Source organism: Lolium rigidum, chromosome 1, assembly GCF_022539505.1.
Source record: "Lolium rigidum isolate FL_2022 chromosome 1, APGP_CSIRO_Lrig_0.1, whole genome shotgun sequence".
In the NCBI taxonomy this organism is placed as follows: Eukaryota; Viridiplantae; Streptophyta; class Magnoliopsida; order Poales; family Poaceae; genus Lolium; species Lolium rigidum.
The window spans coordinates 282,299,296-282,320,414 of record NC_061508.1 but is presented as its reverse complement, the minus strand read 5'-3'; the positions used below and the strand labels follow the sequence as shown (position 1 = coordinate 282,320,414).

The following is a 21,119-nucleotide window of genomic DNA, read 5'->3' as shown; positions in this document are numbered from 1 at the left end:
TGGTAATATGGCGACTATGCCCTAACAATCTTATGCTATTACATGACCAATCTCATCCAATCCCTACCATCCCCTTCAGCCTACAGCGGGGGAATTACTCACACATGGATGGGGGAAACATGGCTGGTCGATGGAGAGGCGTCGGTGGTGATGATGGCGATGATCTCCTCCAATTCCCCATCCCGGCGGAGTGCCAGAACGGAGTTTCTGGTCCCGAGACGGAGTTTCGCGATGTGGCGGCGTTCTGGAGGGTTTCTGGCGACTTCGACTTCTCGTCTCGCGTTTTTAGATCGAAACCCTTAAGTAGTCCAGAGAGGGGCGTCAGAGGCCAGCCGAGGAGGCCACACAGTAGGGCGGCGCGCCCTCCCCGGGCCGCGCCGGCCTAGTGTGTGGGGGCCTCGGGCCTCCACCTGGCTTGCCCTTCCGGCTCCGTAATTCTTCTGGAAAAATAAGACCTTCGACATAAATTCGGGGATTTTCCTGAAAGTTGGATTTCTGCACAAAAACGAGACACCAGAGCAATTCTGCTGAAAACAGCGTTAGTCCGTGTTAGTTGTATCCAAAATACACAAATTAAAGGCAAAACAATAGCAAAAGTGTTCGGGAAAGTAGATACGTTTTGGACGTATCAATCATCTAGTATGTAGATATATTTAAATTTAGAAATGTTAATTAAGTTTTATGGGGCGGGGAGAGTATATAGCTTGGCTCATTTGAGAAAAATGTTGAATGGAATAAATACATGAACAAAAGAGGAAAACAAGAAAAGAAAATGTGAGAACCATCCTGAGGTTGGGTGGTTAGGAGGGTGGGTGTACCTCCAGCCCACCAGAGTTTAAACCCTAGGTTTAACATCTATGTGTCTCATAAAGGTGGAATATTCATTCAGTGGGAGGGCGACATTCCCGTTGGCAGCGAGGCTCCTGTGGTGATCGATTTCGTCAATTTCAAAATCCAATTCACCGCTCAGTCTTCCGAAGATGCTCACGGGAGGTGCGTGTGTGCGTTCATAGGGGTACTGTATGTGCATGTATATGAGTGTCTCGTTTGTACTATGTTTCTAAAAAGAAGTGTTGTGTGTAGAAATCTTTCCGATATGTTATTGGCATTTGCTCTAATACAGCCCCCTCCTTCAAACTTAGATAAACTAAAACACAAAGGCAGCTGAGATCGCTTGGTATCCATCATAATTAAGGGTATGATGGTTTAAAAAAGACTAAATAGGTATACGTAGCCCTATACAAAATCCGTATGATCCAGCTTATTTTTACGAACATGTTGCCCATATATAGATAGAAGTATCAAGTATGTTCACCGTTGTCGGTTCATCAATGGCGAATTTGCCGGGCAGTGGCCGGTGTGCAAGAGGCACAACAATACGGTACGGTGCTTGCCGGCCACAAGGTACTATGAGGTGGTGCATGTGGACACGAGCCTCGGCAAGGGAGGCAGCGGCATGGTTTGTATCTGAACAGTTCTGCAGCATTTTGGTTTAGTACGCTGGGCAGTCCAACTCCCAGACGGCAGCCTATTCGCTGGTACCTGGCATGCCTACAAATGTTGCCGGACATGTCCGGCTGATCTTCCCATAGCAGCAAGATTGCAAGCCTACCTTGACGGTGATAGTGACCGGCGTTCAGGCGATCACCTTGGCATGAGCCGGTGGCGAGGAGGCAGGAGGAGAGGTCGGTCTTGATGCGGAATCAACTAGCTACAAACACGATCACCGGTGACGGTGATAGATGAGATTGTGGTGGCGACGAACCGCGATCGATGGCTAGGAGAACTTGACCCGTTTAAGCAGGAGCTAACCAGGACACGGACCGCTCTCCTCTTCGTCCTCCCTCTCCGCCCCCACCTCTTCCGCCCGTTCACCCAAGGAGACCGGGCCGAACCCGACCCTTTTTTGGTGGCGCTGCCGGCCGGAGATGGGGAGGGGACGCGCCGGTGATGTAGATAGGGCTAGGTTTAGAGTTGTCGGCGGGATGCCGAGGTCTTGCAGTCATGCTCCAGATCTTCTGGGCAAGATCTGGTGTGGATGGTGGTGGTGGCGGCGCGACAAGGAGCTCCGGCGGTTGGAGACGGCGGCGCTCAACCATCCCCATGGATCTCCGTCAATAAGTCCAAGGTCAGCTCTCTATCCTTGGTCTCCATCCTTTCTCTGTTCGTCCTCCTCCCACCGGCCGGCCATGGTGGTGAGGGGTGGGGAAGACGGATTGAGGACAGTGGAGCGCTGGAGAAGAGCAGGGGCTCTCTTTCCCTGGTGTCTAGGTGCGGCACCGGTGAATGGCCGAGGAGCTGTGATGTCAAGCCCCTACGGTTGGGGATGGAATCATACGCTCATCTTGCCAAGCCCCTCAGTAGTAAGCACTTGTGGCTGCAAAGCTACGCCCTCGACAACCTCGACATCGACCTGGCCGGCCGTGACGGCGAGGAGGAAGATGAAGACGGCAACGACGGTGTTGTCTTTGGTGGCCATAATGTGATGAGTTATTGCTGCTCCAATCATCTCTGCTTGCCTTCTCCCACCCGTGGCAGGAGTGTCGTGATTGAGGGCGGGCTAGTCTACATCGAAGGAGTTGGCGAGAGTTCATCTGGTTGGGCCTTCCGAAGTTTGGAAGCAATTTCGGCGAGCTTCATCTCGACGGCTACGTGCCATTTGTTAACGCCGGTGAGCTCCGGTGTTCTATCAACCTCCATTGGAGGCCTTCTTCCAGGTCAGCGGCCGCGCCCAACGTCGATATTGCAGCAAGTGGTTTCGTCCCCGCGGCGATGCTTGACGATGGTGCAGCTGACATCCGGCTCGGCAGAGGAGATATGGAGGGACCTAATTTCTTTTTACATCTTTCAGAGGAGATTGGGGACTCATGTTTTAATCTATCTTTCTTTTGGGGTCCTCTGTAATAATGTACACCTCCACTGTTTGGATATTAATATAAGCTTCTAGACCCTTCGGGGCTCCCCTTGTTAAAAAAAAGAGAACTTGACCAACGTGGAGAGATGCGATTGTGGTAGTTCTCTATACAGTATAAAAAAAATTTAGGTACCCCATGTAAAAAGCCCAATTGCCCATTGGCAAAGGAGGAAATGAAGGATATTAGGTCATCCCTTGGATGGGAAAGATTTCTTTCAAAGTTGACATTCTTTTGCAACACACATGGCATTGAAGTTCCTTCACCGGAGTCCAATTATGTGGCTCATGGAAGATCACAACGGTATTATGAAAAACAAACAAATAATGATCTTTACAGAAGAGAAGTGTATCTTGGTGTTATTTATCAAATTATTCAAGAGCTTAACAATCGGTTTATGAGGTTAACATGGAGTTGCTTACTTGTATAGGGGCTTTGAATCCCGTGAATTCATTTGTTTCTTATGATGCACAAAAGGTAACGAGACTTGCTTAATTATTCTAGCCCAATGACATATCAAGCATGGATTTGTTAAAACTTAAACCCCAACTTGAGATCTTTATTGATGACATGAGAAAAGCTGATAGATTCAAATTTGTCTATCATCTTGGTGAGCTCTCTATGAAGCTTGTTGAAACAAAAACAAAAAGCATGTTGTTTATGATTTATTTTACATGCTTCTCAAATTGATACTGCTTCTACCGGTGGCGACGGCGAATGTTGAAAGAGTATTTTCCGCAATGAGTATAGTGAAAAACAAGTTGAGAAATAGTATGGGTCATGAGTTCTTGAACCATTGTTTAGTAACATTTATCGAGTGAGGGGTGTTTATTAATTTAAGTGATGATGTCATTGTTGAAACTTTTATGGCAATGCGAAACCATAGATTGAAGAAATGATGTAGTTTTCTAGTTATGCTATATTCTATCATGTAAGACTCTTTTAATGTTTTGAACTATTTATATTGTAATCGTGCACATTTGATATATTTATTGAATTTCAATTGTTTACAATGAATTTGTCTTGTATATTGTTCGTTACTTCATTACTTCATTATGCAAAGGTTTTTCACATTTTGTGGGTGCGTAATTTTTTTTATGATATACCTCCTCCAATTCTTTGTTGCGTCCGCCACTATAGACGAGTAGTAGTAAACGATATTTCCATGTCCAGGAAGACCAGGGTCAAGGTAAGACTCGGTGTCAGCGTCGAGACGACGCTACTCATTTCCGTTGCGTCCTCAACCTTGCACGGGTCGCGTGTGCGTGCGGTGGGACATAGCTTAGATCCCAAGCTAACCACCGACCGTTACACACACGGACGGCCAGGATTAACGTGTACGTTCGCATCGTGCGGCCAAAATTTTCCGCTTAGATCTCAAGCTACACCATGGCGGCTACCGGCAACCGCGGCTTCCGTGGACGGCGCCATATATAAGCTTCGGCCGCGGGCTGTCCCCTCTCACCGAAATCCTCAAGCCCATCGCTCTCCGATCCCGTCTCCAACCCGCCGACGCTAGACCGTGCTCCTCGTTTCTGGTCCGGCGACTCGCTCCGGAGGTTTCGATTCCAATGGTGCGTGGATTTCTTCGATCTCCTTCTTGTTTTGGTCTCAAATTTCAAGGCGGTTCTCCTCGGCCGTTCTAGCTAGATTGCTCGTTCGTTTTTGTGCCTCTTGTCCTGGTTGGCTGATGAATTTCGATTCTCGATTCCGACCCAACGCGTGCAGGCTCTCCCAGGCACCCAGGCGGTGGAGTACCCCAGCTTCAAGCTCGTCCTCGTCGGCGACGGCGGCACCGGCAAGACCACCTTCGTGAAGAGGCACGTCACCGGCGAGTTCGAGAAGAAATACGAACGTAAGTCATGAACCTGCCTGTTTACGTCTCTAGTCTGATGGCTCTTTCGGATCTTGGTCGGGTCTCGTGTGTTTCTGTTGATGACGTGCGTGTTGTTCTGCAGCGACGATCGGCGTGGAGGTGCGGCCGCTGGACTTCCAGACGAACCGCGGAAGGATCAGGTTCTACTGCTGGGACACGGCCGGACAGGAAAAGTTCGGCGGCCTCCGTGACGGATACTAGTAAGACCCTGCTTCGAATCAACTCAACTAGCTACCTGCAATTATCTAAGATGAATCTGTGATGAGACGAGTGCTACTTACGCTCGATCTAGGTTCAGATGTTTCAGTAATATAATCTCTTAGTACCTACCTACATACTTGACGGGGTTTCGAAATTTCTGGTCTAGTAAATTAGTAAGAAATAATCATGTTGGTCACGGTGACGTATTTGCATCCTGCATTGTTGGCTTTATTTGTCGTACTCTATGCCTCCGATTTTGTATCCAATTGATCACTTGGATTAGTTGCTAGAAACAAGTAGCCCAAGTTTCTTGATGCAGAGTTTTTTTGGGCGATCTCTTACTGCACTGTTGATTATTCATACTACTAACCTCAGAAAATAATGTTTAAACGGATGATGAGTTGGTATTTAGAAGATACAGTACTTGCACACAGTCTGCCTGCTTCACAACACTGATCTTTTACTGATGACCCCAAACATCGGTAGTATTTGCAGCACCTAGAATTGACTAGATTACACCTAAGCACCTACGTACGTACATAGGAGCTTGTGATTTTCAGCAAAGCAACTAAGATGCCATGATCAACAGACACAATGGTTCATGTCTTGTACTGCTACTTCTTTGGCTTGTGCACATTGAGAGACTGCATTCTACCTTTTCTCCTGTTGTTTTTCAGCATCCATGGCCAGTGTGCCATCATCATGTTCGATGTCACCTCCAGGCTCACCTACAAGAACGTTCCCACCTGGCACAGGGACATCTGCAGGTAAAAATTCTGCTCTCCCAGAATATCTTCGGTCTCCACCTAGCATTTGCTTATATTTCAACAATTCTCCTAAAATTGACCTGACACATCTACTGAATAATTTGTTGCAACCTGCAGGGTTTGCGAGAACATCCCAATGGTCCTGTGCGGCAACAAGGTGGACGTGAAGAACCGACAAGTGAAGTCCAAGATGGTGACCTTCCACAGGAAGAAGAGCCTCCAGTACTATGAAATCTCTGCCAAGAGCAACTACAACTTCGAAAAGCCTTTCCTCTATTTTGCGAGGAAGTTCTCAGGGTAACTAATTTCCGCTGCACCACACCACCTTAACTGTTTGAATGCTACATAGATTCTCCTTCAGTAAAAAAGAAATGCTATGCTAATTCTGAACAATAAGGAATATAACATCATTCTGAACAATCAACACAATAATGATATACGGATGTGATTGCAGGGACATGAACCTCCGGTTTGTTGAGGAGTTGGCCCTCAAACCTGCTGAAGTCACTGTCGACCTCGTCGCGCAGAAAAAGTGAGTGGAAGCAATACTCTGAAGACTCCTGCTTATACTTCCTCTACTGAAACTGCATGCTTTGTGATGTTGCCTTCCTCCTCTGATGCTGAAGAACTTTTGTGTGTGTGCAGGATTGAAGCAGAGATAGCAGCTGCGGCGGCAATGCCCCTCCCGGATGAGGATGATGAAAACATCATGGACTGAGCTGATAGATCGGAGGCTGTACCTAGTTCAGTTGAAAGCATACATATGATTTAGAATTAGAACTCTTTTGAGAAGTGAGATATCTGTGTCCGCAGTCAGACTTTCTAGTAGGCGTTTGATGTAGCTGGTTTGTGCGACAGTTCGTGTTTTGGCCGTAGTACTTGATATGAGCTGAGATATCTTTGTCAAGTGCTTGAGAAAACAGAACCAATAATGGGATGGTTAATCAGTTTCGTTATCATTGCCAATGTGTTGCCTTTTCCTACTTCCCCTATTTTCGGCGCTGTTAAGACAAAATGCACAGAGTGTCTCCGTGCAAGGGCATAGCTAGTCGGCAAAATAGCAGTAGCAGATAAGCCCGCGTAATAAGCACCTACGGAGTACATAGCAGCCAGACGGGCCGAGCCATGAAATTTGCGACCCTGGCTGCAATTCGCGCTACTTTCTCTAGTAATACGTTATGCTGGGCTGGTACCGAGCAGCCCACATCATGCATTCCAGGTCGGGCTCTGCTGCCGGCTGAGGCGAACGTCACTTTACTTGCTGCATATCATCCCTTAAAAAAAGTCCATCTAGCTATTAATTATCATTATTGACAGTAAAAATTACATACAGATTTTTTGATCTCCTATGACGACTACAAGCATTGGAGCGAGCTGAAGCCGAGCTGCCATCATTGCTTCTCCATCACCTGAGATATGCAAATTTTGTCGTCGTAGAGCTTGTTGTAGCAGACAGATGAGAAATTGTTCTGCTAAAACTCCAGATAAATAGTGTATTCGAGAAGCAACCATCACGGAAAGATAAAAACCGTAGATCGGAAGAGCCAGGAATGAAATCAGAACAACGAATGCGAGAGCCGAATAGATCCCATGAGATTCCACGTGTGCATCACTGAGGAGATGTCACCACCAGCTCATCATTTCGAAGAAGCTAGTGAAAGAAAATTTAAGTAAGGAACCGAAACTCTTGTGCCCGTCGCACCTTCAAGGCCTAAAAGACCATGGGAGGCAGGGTGGACTGACATCGGGGTTGGTGGAACGATACATTTTCTAGATGGGAGTGTTTGGGTTGACAGAAACGCTACTCGAAGGTTTTGCTCTTAATAATATAGTCTCAAATAAATATGATTTCAGATTTTTGCTATTTCACCGTTTGATTTACCTGTTGATTCATGCATCAGGACTCATGAGTGATGATTGCGTTGCCAGTTGCCACCGTGATTTTTTCGTTTTGCAAGTGGAATCGTAACTAGAAAAAATGTCCCCCGCAGTTGGATTTCATGCGATACACGAGATTCATGGGCGAGCTTCACAACAGCCGGCTAGACGGACAAGGTAGTGGACAGTTAGACACACGTCACACACGTACGTACGATGGTGGGCTAGGATGCGCACGGCACCGTTGCCGAACTGCCTGCCGTGGAAACGAGGGACAGGGGGAGCCACCGGAGATGGCGGCTGTCCCATGTACGTGGACGTGTGGGGCTCGATCGACCTTGACCGATCAGATCGCGATCGAGCAGCGCAGATTGGGCGTGTACTTATGGTGCAGATCATGTTCATTCCTGGGCTCCATCTGCCGGTTGGTGCACACAGCGACCGAGCCCCCACTCATCGCATGAACGAGAGAAAATACATGCATGGTCAGATAAGAGGCCACGTCCACACGCGACCACGCCTGTTCAATCTGTTAAGCCTGCCCGTCCGCCTAGCACTCTGTCTTCTCGTCTTGACAGGACGCGTACGTCACATACCGGAAAAAAAGTTGTGATCCACGAGGCGCACACATCTCGACTGCATGGCCACCAATTAACGCTGTCACACGCACGCGATATCGATCTCATGCCGTCATGCGTACCACTGCAAGGTCAACATACGATCTGCGGATGGCCGGCGTCTTCTTACTGTCCCCTGAAAGCCATTACCATTTTGCTGTCGTCCGGCAACTCCAAGAAAGAAAGGCTATCGCACATTGCGTGTCTCGCTGTCGCGGCAGGTAAGTTACGTCCGTATGTACCGACTCCACCGCGCTTTGCAATGGTCACGTTGACGTGGGGCCTACGCACACACGCAAAAAATAGCGCGCACTGAAAACTGTTGATTATGTGATTTTTTGTACGGTGGAAGGTTGTTCTCCCATCGGTTACATCTTTACATAGGCGCAAGACATAACGGTAACATCGACATTTTTTTGGCAAGAGGGAACACGGACACCATGATCACAGTGATTAACTCAACTAGAACACGATCAATGTGGTTAAGTTATTGCCTTCTATACCGATTCGCGTCTTACATGGTTGACACAATCGTGCATATTTGTTTAGTAATTATTCTTTTCTAACTGATTATTGTGTGTGCTTTGGGTCGGTTTAGTTAATTGGATGGATCATGGATGTTACATGACAAGCGCCGGTCATGCTACCATGTACAGAATTATGACTTGTACTCTTGTTGGCCAACTGTTGAGCAATAATGCTTCTGATGAACTAGGTGATTCAACTTAAAAGGGGGGAAGAAATATTTCCTGACTCAACTGTTGGCCAACAAAGTCGCACACTTTTTCACAATCATTTAAACCTCGCTGCCCTCATTGTAGGATGATAATACTTGTCATTAATCATGTTCACTGGACCCATTTAAATAACAAGATTGATGGTTTGGGACGCCGCTAATGACAGGCTATTTTGTGAGAGTACCTCCGTTCCGATGAATACCATTTATAAATTTAGTCAAATATTAAAACTTCTGAAGTTTGGTCAAATATGTAAAGAAGTACGAATATATACAACATGAAACAAATATATTGTGAAAATGTATTTTAGAGTGAGTCTTCCAATATTGGAGTGGTATCATAAATATTTACATTTTTTTATCTACAACACAATGATCAAACTTAAAAGATGTTGACTTTCAACTAGTAAATTTGTACGCCTAGTTCACTAAAACAGAGAGGGAGTAAGTGCTAACATTTTCATTATCATTTTTAATTTATTGTCTGACGAGTGACGATCTAGCTGACTCAATGAGGGAAAACAAGTTTCCTGATTCAACTGTTGGCCAAAAATGCACACGTTTCTTCGCTCAATTCCTGAAATCATTTTGAATTTGCTACTGACGTTTGCTGTTGGATGACGCATGTAACGATCGCGTAGTATTGAAAATATTTTCTCCACGGACACTACATAAAAAATGCTTAGAAAATAAAATATCAGAAACTTCAAAATATTCTGAAAGCTACGCGAGAAAAAGTAGACTGGTGACAGCTTGTGACTTGTGATGTATGATTACCCGGCTAGCTAGCTAGGAGCGAGGTGTATCGACGGTGTACACACAATGGTTCCTTCGGCGCGTTGCCTTGGATCGATCTGACTGCCGGTGCATGCGCGCAGTGGTTAGGCCTTTACGTCGTCGTCGAGTCGAGACTCCAACCCAAAAGACGTAGCACATCGCGTTTTTTACCAAGTACGGAGTAGTTCGTTATGCTTGCCTCATGGGAGGAAATCGGTCGACCAAAAGCGGTTCCGCCTTTCGCTTTTGCGGAGATCCTGCCGGCCGGCCAGCGTAGAAAAGTTGGCAATGGAAATTAAGCAAGTCGACACCCTCTCAGGTGCATGACAAAGTTAGGCCTGTCATGCGCTCGACTATGGGAACTGAGTTCCGTCACAGGAATCAGTGGCAGTAGCTAATATATGGCCGAAAGCGCACATCCTTTCTTAATTAAGGTCCTTTTCTCATATGAGAGTGACGGATTAAAAATTGTTGCTTGGCAGGATGATTTAACGGCGGCATCACGGATGTTGTTACCTTGCTGAGGGCATCATGCAACAGATCTAGTCTCCTGTACCCGGATGCTCCGGTGGAAACTCTAGGTCTGGGACTCCTCAGACCGCGCAATGACAACGCTTGGCACAGGGTTTTCTCTTGAGAACAAAGTTGTCCAAGGTGGTTCCGACGGTAGCTCATGTCCTTGTGCCAGTCAACTCTTCCGCATGTGTAGGGGTCATCGGGTATGTGTGTCGCTATAAAACAATGTTGCAACAACAATGACGATGTCACGCAACAAATGGTACGACTCGATGATCCTTCTAGTCTTGTAATATACAATCTTGTGATCCTACCCATAATAAATTCTTAGAGAAATTCATCAGTATCATCGTGTCTTTGATCCAAACTTGTTCCGTCTCCCATCTCCGGAGCAGGATTGACTTCGATTCCTGTAAACAATCCTTTGTCAAACTCGGGTTCGCTTGCTCAAAGAGAAGTGATGCTGATGATGCTTTGGCCTTCCTCGTCCGTGTTTATCTTCACGGCGATGTGTGTGCGGTCTCCGTTTTGATCCAGGTCAGCCCAGTATGCCATGATCAGACCTATCATATTCCATGATTGCCATTGTGGGCATTTTTACAGCTTTAGCTCTGTTAATTAACTATGAATTTTTCAATCTCTTCTAAGTTAATGAAATGAACAAGTCTTTTGCCTTGTTAAGAAAAATGTAAGACAGTCTAAGAAATTTCCTTGTTTCAAAAAATGTGGACATTTTGATGGCTTATTCCATGTTCTACGAGCAATTTTCTCAACATGCTGAGGTCTTCTTCGATGTACAAGATTAGACGCAAAATTAGAATGTTATCTACTCCTGAGCCATATATGTTTAAAGAAAGTAGAGGAGTTGACACCAAATAGTAGCTTGACGCTGCAGACAAAAACATATGAATTGCAGGATGAGAGGTTTGTGCTGATGGAAATAATAATTTTCTTCAAAATAGAGTGAGAAAGAACCCTAGCATTTTTTTAAGGATTTCAATCATGCAAATTAAGTGACATATTTTTCGATGAAGGGAATATATTAATATCAACAAGATACTAATTACACTCAGTCCAATATAATGTCAAGTACTAGTCAAAGCATTAAGGACGCACCCAACAAAAGGAAGAAGAAAAAAAACATCACCTGGCGACACGCAGCAATAAAACACAGCAGCAAAACACAAACGCAAAGCTCACAGTCGCCACACACACGCATTTCACATGAACATCACCATGCAAGCGAAACCATATCCGCATGTCTAGCTGTGAAGGATTATCTTCTCCTTATCCATTGCTTCGCCTAGAGATTGATGCTCCCACGCACGGTCCTATCATTGACACCGCCACGTGACTGAAGAACCATCTTGGGAAATCATCGCCCTATCCCGCTTCCTAGTGGTCTCAACTCGAGATGTGCCATGGCTATACTTCCCTGACCTTTCGATTTGACCGCCATGTCATACCTCTCCTTCGCTAACACCGTTTCTGATGAAGTCCTCTCAATTAAAAGGTCCTATAAGTCAGCATCTAGAATTGTTGCTATAAGAACCGTGCATGTTCTTGGGTCATCTCTCGTGGAAAACTAAGTCCCGCATAGGAGGTCTCATAGTGTTACTGTATGTTTTTTTAGGTTGAACATTGTGTTTCCTCACTGTGTATTTTTTCCTTTAAACAAATAAAAAGTAATATGTACAAAAAGTTATTTGAGAGCAACAACTTAAAGGACCATAGGCTCAAAGGAGAAGCAAAGAGCAAAATCTATCTAACATGATCTACCCATCTCTCAGTGTATGTAATTACCCAAATGACCAGATTCTTATTACTAGGACATGTCTGTACATATATTTGGACTAGATCAGTAACAACTAATATAGAACCAACCGAGAATGCAACTATAGAAATAGAACCACCGCCTCATAAACCTAGCGCGCCTCCGCATCCCCTTCCTCCACAGATCGGTTCCCTCCTCTAGCCGGCCTCGCCGGCGTTGGGAGGGGTGGGGAACCCGATCTATGTGTGAAGTTTTTAATAAAAATATTATTTTTTAGGAAGTTGGTAGTCATCTTATTTTTGGCACACGCCTCAATGGAGATGACATCTCTACGATAAGTGATCTTTAGTTCTTCGTTCAACAACGAGATCTCCTTCTTAACGTCAATGGTGGGTTGGATGACTACAATATTTTAGGTATGGACCTTCAGATCCTTCTTCGTCAGATCTAGTTTCGGTCTTTTCTCATGGTTGCTGCGAGGATTATTGTCCTCGCAAAATTTGTCCTGACTTTTACGTTCTCAACAATGGTGATTCCCCACTGATGTTGCTAAGGCTGTCCGGTTACTTTTCCCTGGCATACTGGTGTTGGTACTCTTGCCCATGTTAGTTGACTACTTTAATTGTTGCGCTCGGGCATGTAACCTTGACATTACGGCTCAAACTAAAATTATGGAAGAATCTTCATTGGTATTTACATGTTTGTGGTTTGGTATTTGTTTTCGGCTGCCTTCAGAGAATTACACGATTATGTCATGTATGACAAAAGAATTTGAAGAACCTGACCCACTAATACGTAGTAGCATTAGTTTTTAGTACCAGAAATATAGGACCATAATTCTTTATAAGGCTACAAACTTAACAATAGTGAGAAACTCCACCTGGTGTCAAATATTTCATAAGCATTGAAACTGAACGAAACAAAGAGATTTTGTGCATGCCCGAAAAACCACTCTCGGTCGCTCTGCAACCTATATATAGTTTCCTCATGTATTTGTGAGCGCAAGTACGTAGCTACGTAATATTTGCTCTCAGACGCCAAAAACTACAATCTACGACTTCACAGGTGGACAAGATACAACATAACCTAGGTCCATGATTTATTTTAATTTTTTTTTGAAACTTGAAAGTTCAACATAAAAAATGAGATCCAGCCGCAACTAAAAGATGATTGTAATTTCTGTTGTTTCATAGTGGTTATGATGATTCTTGTCGTCATTGTGATTTCTTTTCAAATTGTACAGATACACTCACAAGTCCGTATGATCACTGAAACAAATGGTAATGACCCAAGTCCTTTGTATTGACTATTTTCGCCAAAGCCATGCAAGAGACCGAGCTTGTGAGTGCATGTCTAAGCGCGTCTTTTTCTCCGTGGCCATGCTCTGTTCCCTTCCGGGAAGCCCGGCCGGTACGTAGCCAGGAGCCCTCCGCGACGTTGCCGGAGTGCCGCCCATCCGGACATAAATACCCCATGTATGAATCATCCTTCCATCAGCAGTTGAGAATCCAGAGGAGTAGCAGCACAGACACACACAAGAAACCAACCAACCATATCCTGAATGGCTTCCTCAAGCAGGATGCTGGCCGCGGCGGTGTTGGCGGTGCTGTTCGTGGGCGCGTGGTGCGCGGCCCCCGTGGAGTTTACGGTGGAGAAGGGGTCGGACGAGAAGAACCTTGCTCTGTCCATCAAGTACAACAAGGAGGGCGACTCCATGGCAGAGGTGGAGCTCAAGGAGCACGGGTCCAACGAGTGGCTGGCCCTGAAGAAGAACGGCGACGGCGTGTGGGAGATCAAGAGCGACAAGCCTCTCAAGGGTCCATTCAACTTCCGCTTTGTGTCCGAGAAGGGTATGAGGAACGTGTTCGACGATGTGGTTCCGGCGGACTTCAAGGTCGGCACCACCTACAAGCCCGAGGAGTAAAGCGATCCGCCATGGATCATCGGTCATCGTCCAAAGTTTTTGATTTTTTCCATGTATCTCGTTCGCCGAGATCGTACCGTGAATAAGTTGTCGAGGATTTTATTTGTGATGAGGTGGTTTGTCATGAGTCATTTCCCGGGAGGGGATGCTGATTTGTTGAGTCATTTATTATTTTACAGAACTATCTTGGTGGCCCTCGCATTCTTTGAAATGTTGAAAATAATTTAAAAATATATTTGTAGTTTACATATTGTGCTCTGAAGTATTACCAAAAGCCTCCTCAGTGCTATGCTAATCAATGTGAGTGGAACATTTTAATCATCTCACTGTGGGGAGATCATTTATTATACTCTTAATTTAGAGAGGGTTGTGAGGATTATGTTATCCAAAAGGACACGGTATTATGAACCAAGTGTCTCTCTTTTTTATTGCATTACCACAATATGCTGAATTAAAGTTTCGACAATGAGCCGGACAATATTTCTTATGTGACCTTATATGAGTATGTACTCCCAACATTCAATTTGTGTCAAAGCAATAATCATGGACATAACTATGGGCAGATGTAGATTTTATCTTCTGCATACTCCTCACAATATACATGGATGAAAAAAAAAAGGCGTGAGAAATTCTTGACACATCAACAAACTAGCCTTGAAGGAGCTTTTCTTTTATCAGGAATCTTTATTGTTGACCTTAGTTTAAGTTCTTATTGACAAAATATGCTTAAGAATGGACGGAATTGCTCGTATTTTTGTCCATTTGGTTTTTTGGCAACATGCCTAGCGAGATATGTATCCATATACTAAGTGAGCCCAGAGATCTTAAGGTCCACTTTTAACATTGCCCTAGCCAGCATGGGTCCATCCTCAAAGTTTGACTAAAAATCTTAGGGTTCAAATTTAACGAGGGGCATGTTACACCTATCGAAGCTATATGATGTGCTTGTGCTATTTATCCACCTAATATTTTTTTATATATTTTGAGTATAATATTAGCCATGAACAACAGTGATAAACCTTTTTCTAACGTTCTTAATAATATTATAATATCTAGATGTATTAATATGTTATATTATCCGTGTATTTCTCATACTCAGGTGCACCATGTCAGGCATAATTGTCGGATATGCGAGTGATCTAGTATAGCTTACATATATTACAGTGATCAACAATACGAGTAAGACTCAAACTCTCTAATTTGACAAAATATATTAACAATTGAATTTTATAATGCCTCAGCCTATCTGCGGAGTATTTACTCTCCTTCCTCCGTCTCAATTAGGAGTGGTTAGCTTTTTGGGAAGAGTATTACTCCCTCTATTTCAAAATGTGTTTCCTATAATTTCTAGTCAAAGTCAAACATTGTAGAGCTTAACCATATATAGAGACAAGCATGTTACTCCTTGAAATGCTTACATCCTAAAAATATATTTCATGGTGTTTTTTCTAATATAAGTTTAATATTGTATATGTTAATATTTATATATACATTTTATCAAACTTTTTAAAAATGAATATGACTAAAATTACATGCAACATAATTTGGGATGTAGGGAGTACTTGTTAACCAACCTTTTCCCCTTCCTATCTGAAGCAGTAGTCATCAGTCGATACTTTTAACACTAACATTTTCTCATTACCCACCCGCCCTCATACGTGACTCATTTACCATCGTTCGTGGTTCCGTATGCAATTTTTACGATCTCCTCGAGTGTGACATTTTTTACCGTTGTTATTCGTATCAATCGTAAATTTACGGAACCTTTACCTTTATGATATCTCAAGGTAATGATTTTCCTTTCTTATTTGTAATTATCTTGTTAACATAATTACCACAAAAATAGCTTACGCATTTATTTGCATGTAAACAGAATATCAAACTATTCATGTTCATGTAGCTTCCTAACCATCCACCCATCGCTATTGTGACGACATGATTCAATTCATCTAGCATATCCTCTAAACGGGGAATAGGATGACGATATCGAATAGTAATGTTGTTTATCTCTCTACAATATACACACATGCGCCATGTACCATCTTTCTTAGGAACTAGAATAACAGGAACAACACAAGGACTAACCCAGTTCTTTTGGCGGCTTCTCCGAGAAGCTGCCCTCCCCCCAGCTTCCTGGGGAAGCCGGTGACAAAATTTTGTGAGGCTTCCAAATTAGTTTAGCCTTAGCTATTTTAGAAGCCTCGGAAAATTTTAGAACCGGCTTCCCCAGGAAGCTGGGGGGAGGGCAGCTTCTCCAAGAAGCCGCCAAAAGAACTGGGCCTAAGGCTTATGCGGATATAACCTTTGTCGAGTAGCGCTTGTACTTGCTTCTGTATCTCCTTCGTCTCGTCGGAGTTCGTCCTATATGGCGCCCTATTGGGCAGCGAAGCTCCAGGGATCAAGTCAATTTGATGCTCAATACCATGCAATGGTGGCAATCCTGTGGGCACCTCCTCCGGAAACACATCGCTGAATTCCTGCAAAACACTAGAAACACCAAGAGAAATAGGGGTCATGTCGTTAGAAACCAAAACCTCACCCTTGTACATAAGCACAAGAGGCATGGCTGTAGGATCCTCACTAAATTCTCTCATGTCCTCTTTGGTGGCTAATAAGACTAAGGAATTCACTCTCTCACTTTTCCTTATATCACTCACGACATTACAATTCTCTCGCCTATCTAGAGGTGCATCCTCCAAGTGTAATTCAGTCTTCTGACGAGATTCATTGACAATTTGCTGCGGTGACATAGGCTGCAAGTTGATTTTCTTGCCCTTGAACTCCAAGTCATATGTATTGGCGCGGCCATTGTGTTGCACAGAACGGTCATAGAGCCATGGCCGACCCAACAGTAGGTGACACACCGTCATAGGAACCACATCAAAATCAATGGAATCCTTATACCGTCCAATCTCAAACTCAACACGCACCATGTGGTTTACCTTCATCTCACGATTGTCGCTCAACCACTGAATATAATATGGATGCAGGTGCGGTAGATACTTCAACTTCAGCTTGGTACACAACTCCTTGCTTGCTAAATTGCGGCAACTTCCACCATCAATAATGACCTTGCAAGCTTTATCAGGACCAACTAAATCCTTTGTTTGGAACAAATTGCAGCGCTGAGTAGATGCACTTGGCAACACATTAAGAGCACGCTGAGACACAACAATAGTGCAAGCTTCAGATAGAAAAGCATCTACACCATCACTGTCATAGTCATCATCTTCTGGAGCATATGGATCAACATCATCTCCAATTTCATACTCATTGTCCTCACTAATAATCATGACCTTGCGGTTAGGACAATCTCTCTTGAAGTGGCCCTTGCCACCACATGTATGGCAATTCATATCGCGGTTGCACGCAGTAGATATGCTAGAACCACTCGTACTTGCAGCAGGTTCGGGATTCTTTGTGTTGGACACATTGGAGACCGGCTTGCTAGACGAAGTAGAATAAGGTGCGGAGCGCGAAGATGGCGTCGGCGCCGTAGATAGGGGCGCCCGAGGCGTGTAACGCCCAGCTCCCGTAGCACGACCTTTGATTTACGCTTCTTCAGCCAACTGTGCTTCAGCTTCTCTTGCATGATGTAGCAACTCATTCATAGTGGTGTAACTGTGATGACGAACAATGCCTTTGATATCATACTTCAAACCATATAAAAAACGTTGCATTGTCATCTCAAGTGACTCACAGACACGGCCACGCTGCATAAGCATCTCCATCTCCATGAAATATACATCAACAGTCTTCACACCTTGTCTCAAGAGGGTCAACTTATCATATATAGTACGCAAATAATTAGTGGGGACAAAACGAGCTTGCATAATGGCCTTCATCTCGCGCCATGTAAGAACTGGAAACTCGTTGTCTTCTTGACGAGCACGTGTAACTCCATCCCACCAACGCAATGCATAACCATCAAATTTTGAGGAAGCGAGTTTCACCTTCTTATCTTCAGTATAATCATGTAAGCGCCATAACTTCTCAATCTCCAGCTCCCAAGTGAGGTATTCTTCAACTTCAGCTCCTCCTTCAAACTTGGGTATGGATAACTTGGGCTTACCCAAACCATTGTCCTGTTGTTGTGGAGGGACACGGCGAGCACCGAGTTCAACAAAGCCACGACCACGGTTACCACGTCCAACACCACGACCAACACCGCGTGCTTCATCCTGAAGCTCAGGGTCTTCATCTTCTTGTTGCTGTTGTTGAGTGGGATTATCAACAGCTAGTTGCAAAGCTTGAAGATTTCGCTAGATATCCGTCATTTGATCTGTCATTGTAGTGACGGTCTCATTAGTAGCATCCAGTTTCTGGGAGATCTCCTGAACAGTCCCCCTAAGCTCATCATCCTGAGTGCGGAATTCACGTCGCATCTCATTACGAAGAGCTTCATAATCCCTCCATGTCATCAAATCAGCGGCATCCTTGTCTTTCTAGTTAACAATTTTCGCATCACTAGCAGACATGGTTAGTAGGTTAGTGCACTAAATCAAAAATATATGGTGGTACTCTCACAACTCACTCAAAACTGATAAGAAAAACAAATCTTACCGCTCCAAAGTGAATTAGTATTGCTTACCACTTGTAGTGACAACTAGTGGACGGATGTAGCGAAGCGAATATCAAGGGTATAAGAACAAATCACACGACAAAGCAGGATATATGTGGGGCTTTAGATAGGCTACCTATTTGCACCAATAACAAGCTCTAGCTCTGACCGTAGACAACCAATGATACTCACACAAGACGATAAATGTGGCAATTCAACTATATGGATGAAAGGTTGCAATGCACTCGAGAGACACTAGCAAAGCTCAACGAAACAAGCACAAGATTGCTCAACTGCACGTGCAGAAAAGAAAACTAGGCCTTCACTTGATCTTACTAGCACTTCACTTTTTCTTTTTGGATTTTCTTTTTGTAACACATGCAGCTGTGTAGCTCTTTTTGCTTCTTTTCTATTTTCTCTTTTTTTTTGATTTTTTTGCCTCAACTCCTTGATAACACGGCCAACAGAAAATGCAAAGCACCAAAACCCTAACGAGCAGCCTGTCGAACGGTAAAACTAGTCTCTTCTGGGGAAGTTCCTAGTCACTTTATATCGAAAGGCTGTGTCTATGGTTGGGACAAGCACACTGTATGCTATGTGGACTCGGAGAAACAAAAAATGAAACTAGATGATAGCGGAGACTCAAACCATAACAATACTAGATGGAAGAAAAATATACGCAAAAACAACTACGAAAAGCAACTAAAACTTGAAATTAGTGCAATCTAAGGCTATGGCAAACCCTAACCCTAATATTTTTTGGCCTTTTCTGGATAGGAAACACTCACAACTCAACTATGGGGTGGATTGTGGGTGGCTTACCGAGGAAACCCGAGAATCTGATACCAAGATGATAAGGGGTGGCCCGATCTTATCAGTAAGCACGGTGGTGATGATGATCACGAAATGAACACAACGGAGATAACTTGATGATGAAGTGGATGATAACTTGTATGACGCAACGAGATCTCTCTATTGGTCCCTATCGCCAATGCAACAGCTCTCAACCCTGCAAGATATTCACAACTCCACACACTTGCGCACGTAGCCGCCGACCACAAAGCGGTAAGTTGCAACCGTCTAATTCCCAATGGAACAGCAGATCACACAAGACTTTCAAGGATTCAACACCAAATCAATGCAATATGGTGTAGAGATTCAATAGAGTTACAAAGCAATCAACTATGAACTAGGGTTTATCTTAAACATGGTCTAAATCTAATTTGGGGGCTTCCTAGGCACTTATATAGGGGTTCAGGACGACCATGGGTCGAAAAAGTACATAGAAAACCGACCCAGATCGGATCTGGTCGAGACAGACTCGGAGTCGGCCGGTCATACGGCCGGTCGACCGGGCCTGGGACCGGGCCATCCGGTTTCAACAGGGTGTGGCACCGTGTGGTGACCGGGCGAGGGCTCCAAAGCCCCTGGGCGGTTGCCAGGTTGGCACAAGTGTGGCGTCCGGTTTGGACCGGGCTGATCCGGCGTGGAATCCGGTCGGACCGGGGCTGGGACCGGGTGGTCCGGCGGCACGACTGGTCTGACCAGGCCTGGCGCCGGCCTGAACTGCATCTCCTCCTCTCACGCATGCCTCCCTCTCATCCCTCGCGCATCCATGGGATGTCTTCACGTCCAGCCTGTTACCCTCCAAAACCCCCCGACGGGCGTTGGTTAAGCAACACGAAGAGCCGGGAAGCTCCCAGGGCCGCTTAGTGGATCCCTGGCACCTCGCGTCGTCCCGCAAATCTTCTGGCCAAACGTCCCGGCGGTTGCTAGGGCGTGCCACCTGACCTAGACCCGATCGGGGAAGGTGTTAGTGCTTCGATTGTTCCTGCATGGTAGACACGTAAACATTAAATACGAGCCCTATCGGCTCTCAGGTTTCCCTGTGGATCGGCTCAAGGAGCCGATCGCCCCATGCTTCACGTTGGATTTACAATGGCATGGGGATCCTGCTTGATCAGGACAAAGCTAAAGCGATCCACGACAGTTTAGGGTTTTCACCGCATAATCGGAACGTCCTACGTGCGATCGGGCCTAGCAGCTACGAGAGACGATGCAAACTACCCCTGCGAGAGGCCTAAAAACCAACATAACGTTGATCCCCGGAACATCCCTCGCAGGGACGGTAAACAACACCTAACGCACCACCGGATCATCCGACCCCAGCATAAGGCCTAACTATGCAGATATTAAACTAATCCTTGCAGAGCAAGGAGCAACTATAACGGATCGGATCTACTAAGTAAGAACAAGCAAGATGCTGCCCTTACGTCTAGATCGACGTAAGGGCAGCTAGGTGTCTAGGAACAGCATTGCCACGCAGATATGCACGTGAAAGCACCAATGCTAGCCCCTAGACACCTAAGGATAAATAGTACTGCTCGCCATCAACAAGGCTTCAGCACGAGCAGTACAAGGATAACGAATAAACGTTTACTGCCTAGATCGCTAGATGCGATCTAGGCAGCATGGTGCTTACCCGGGAGAAACCCTCGAAGAGAAGGGGTGGCGATGCGCCGTATTTTGTGTTTGTTGAACGATGATTGTCCTCCTTTTCCGATAACCCTAGATACATAT

At 45.0% G+C, this 21,119-nt stretch overlaps 2 protein-coding genes across 2 annotated transcripts; both read left to right on the top strand.

Annotated features, from left to right (window-relative positions):
• The first annotated feature begins 2,038 nt into the window (after positions 1 to 2,038).
• On the top strand, positions 2,039 to 6,681 carry LOC124659435 (GTP-binding nuclear protein Ran-3-like). Its single transcript, XM_047197312.1, has 7 exons — positions 2,039 to 2,671; positions 4,641 to 4,767; positions 4,871 to 4,988; positions 5,667 to 5,756; positions 5,874 to 6,053; positions 6,211 to 6,288; positions 6,402 to 6,681. The coding sequence occupies exons 1-7, from the start codon at positions 2,039 to 2,041 to the stop codon at positions 6,472 to 6,474; spliced, it is 1,299 nt and encodes a 432-aa protein (XP_047053268.1). The 3' UTR covers positions 6,475 to 6,681.
• A 6,934-nt stretch (positions 6,682 to 13,615) lies between these two features.
• LOC124659424 (pollen allergen Lol p 2-A-like) lies at positions 13,616 to 13,978 on the top strand. Its single transcript, XM_047197303.1, has one exon. It carries the CDS (start codon positions 13,616 to 13,618, stop codon positions 13,976 to 13,978), a length of 363 nt encoding a protein of 120 aa, XP_047053259.1.
• Positions 13,979 to 21,119: the final 7,141 nt, after the last annotated feature.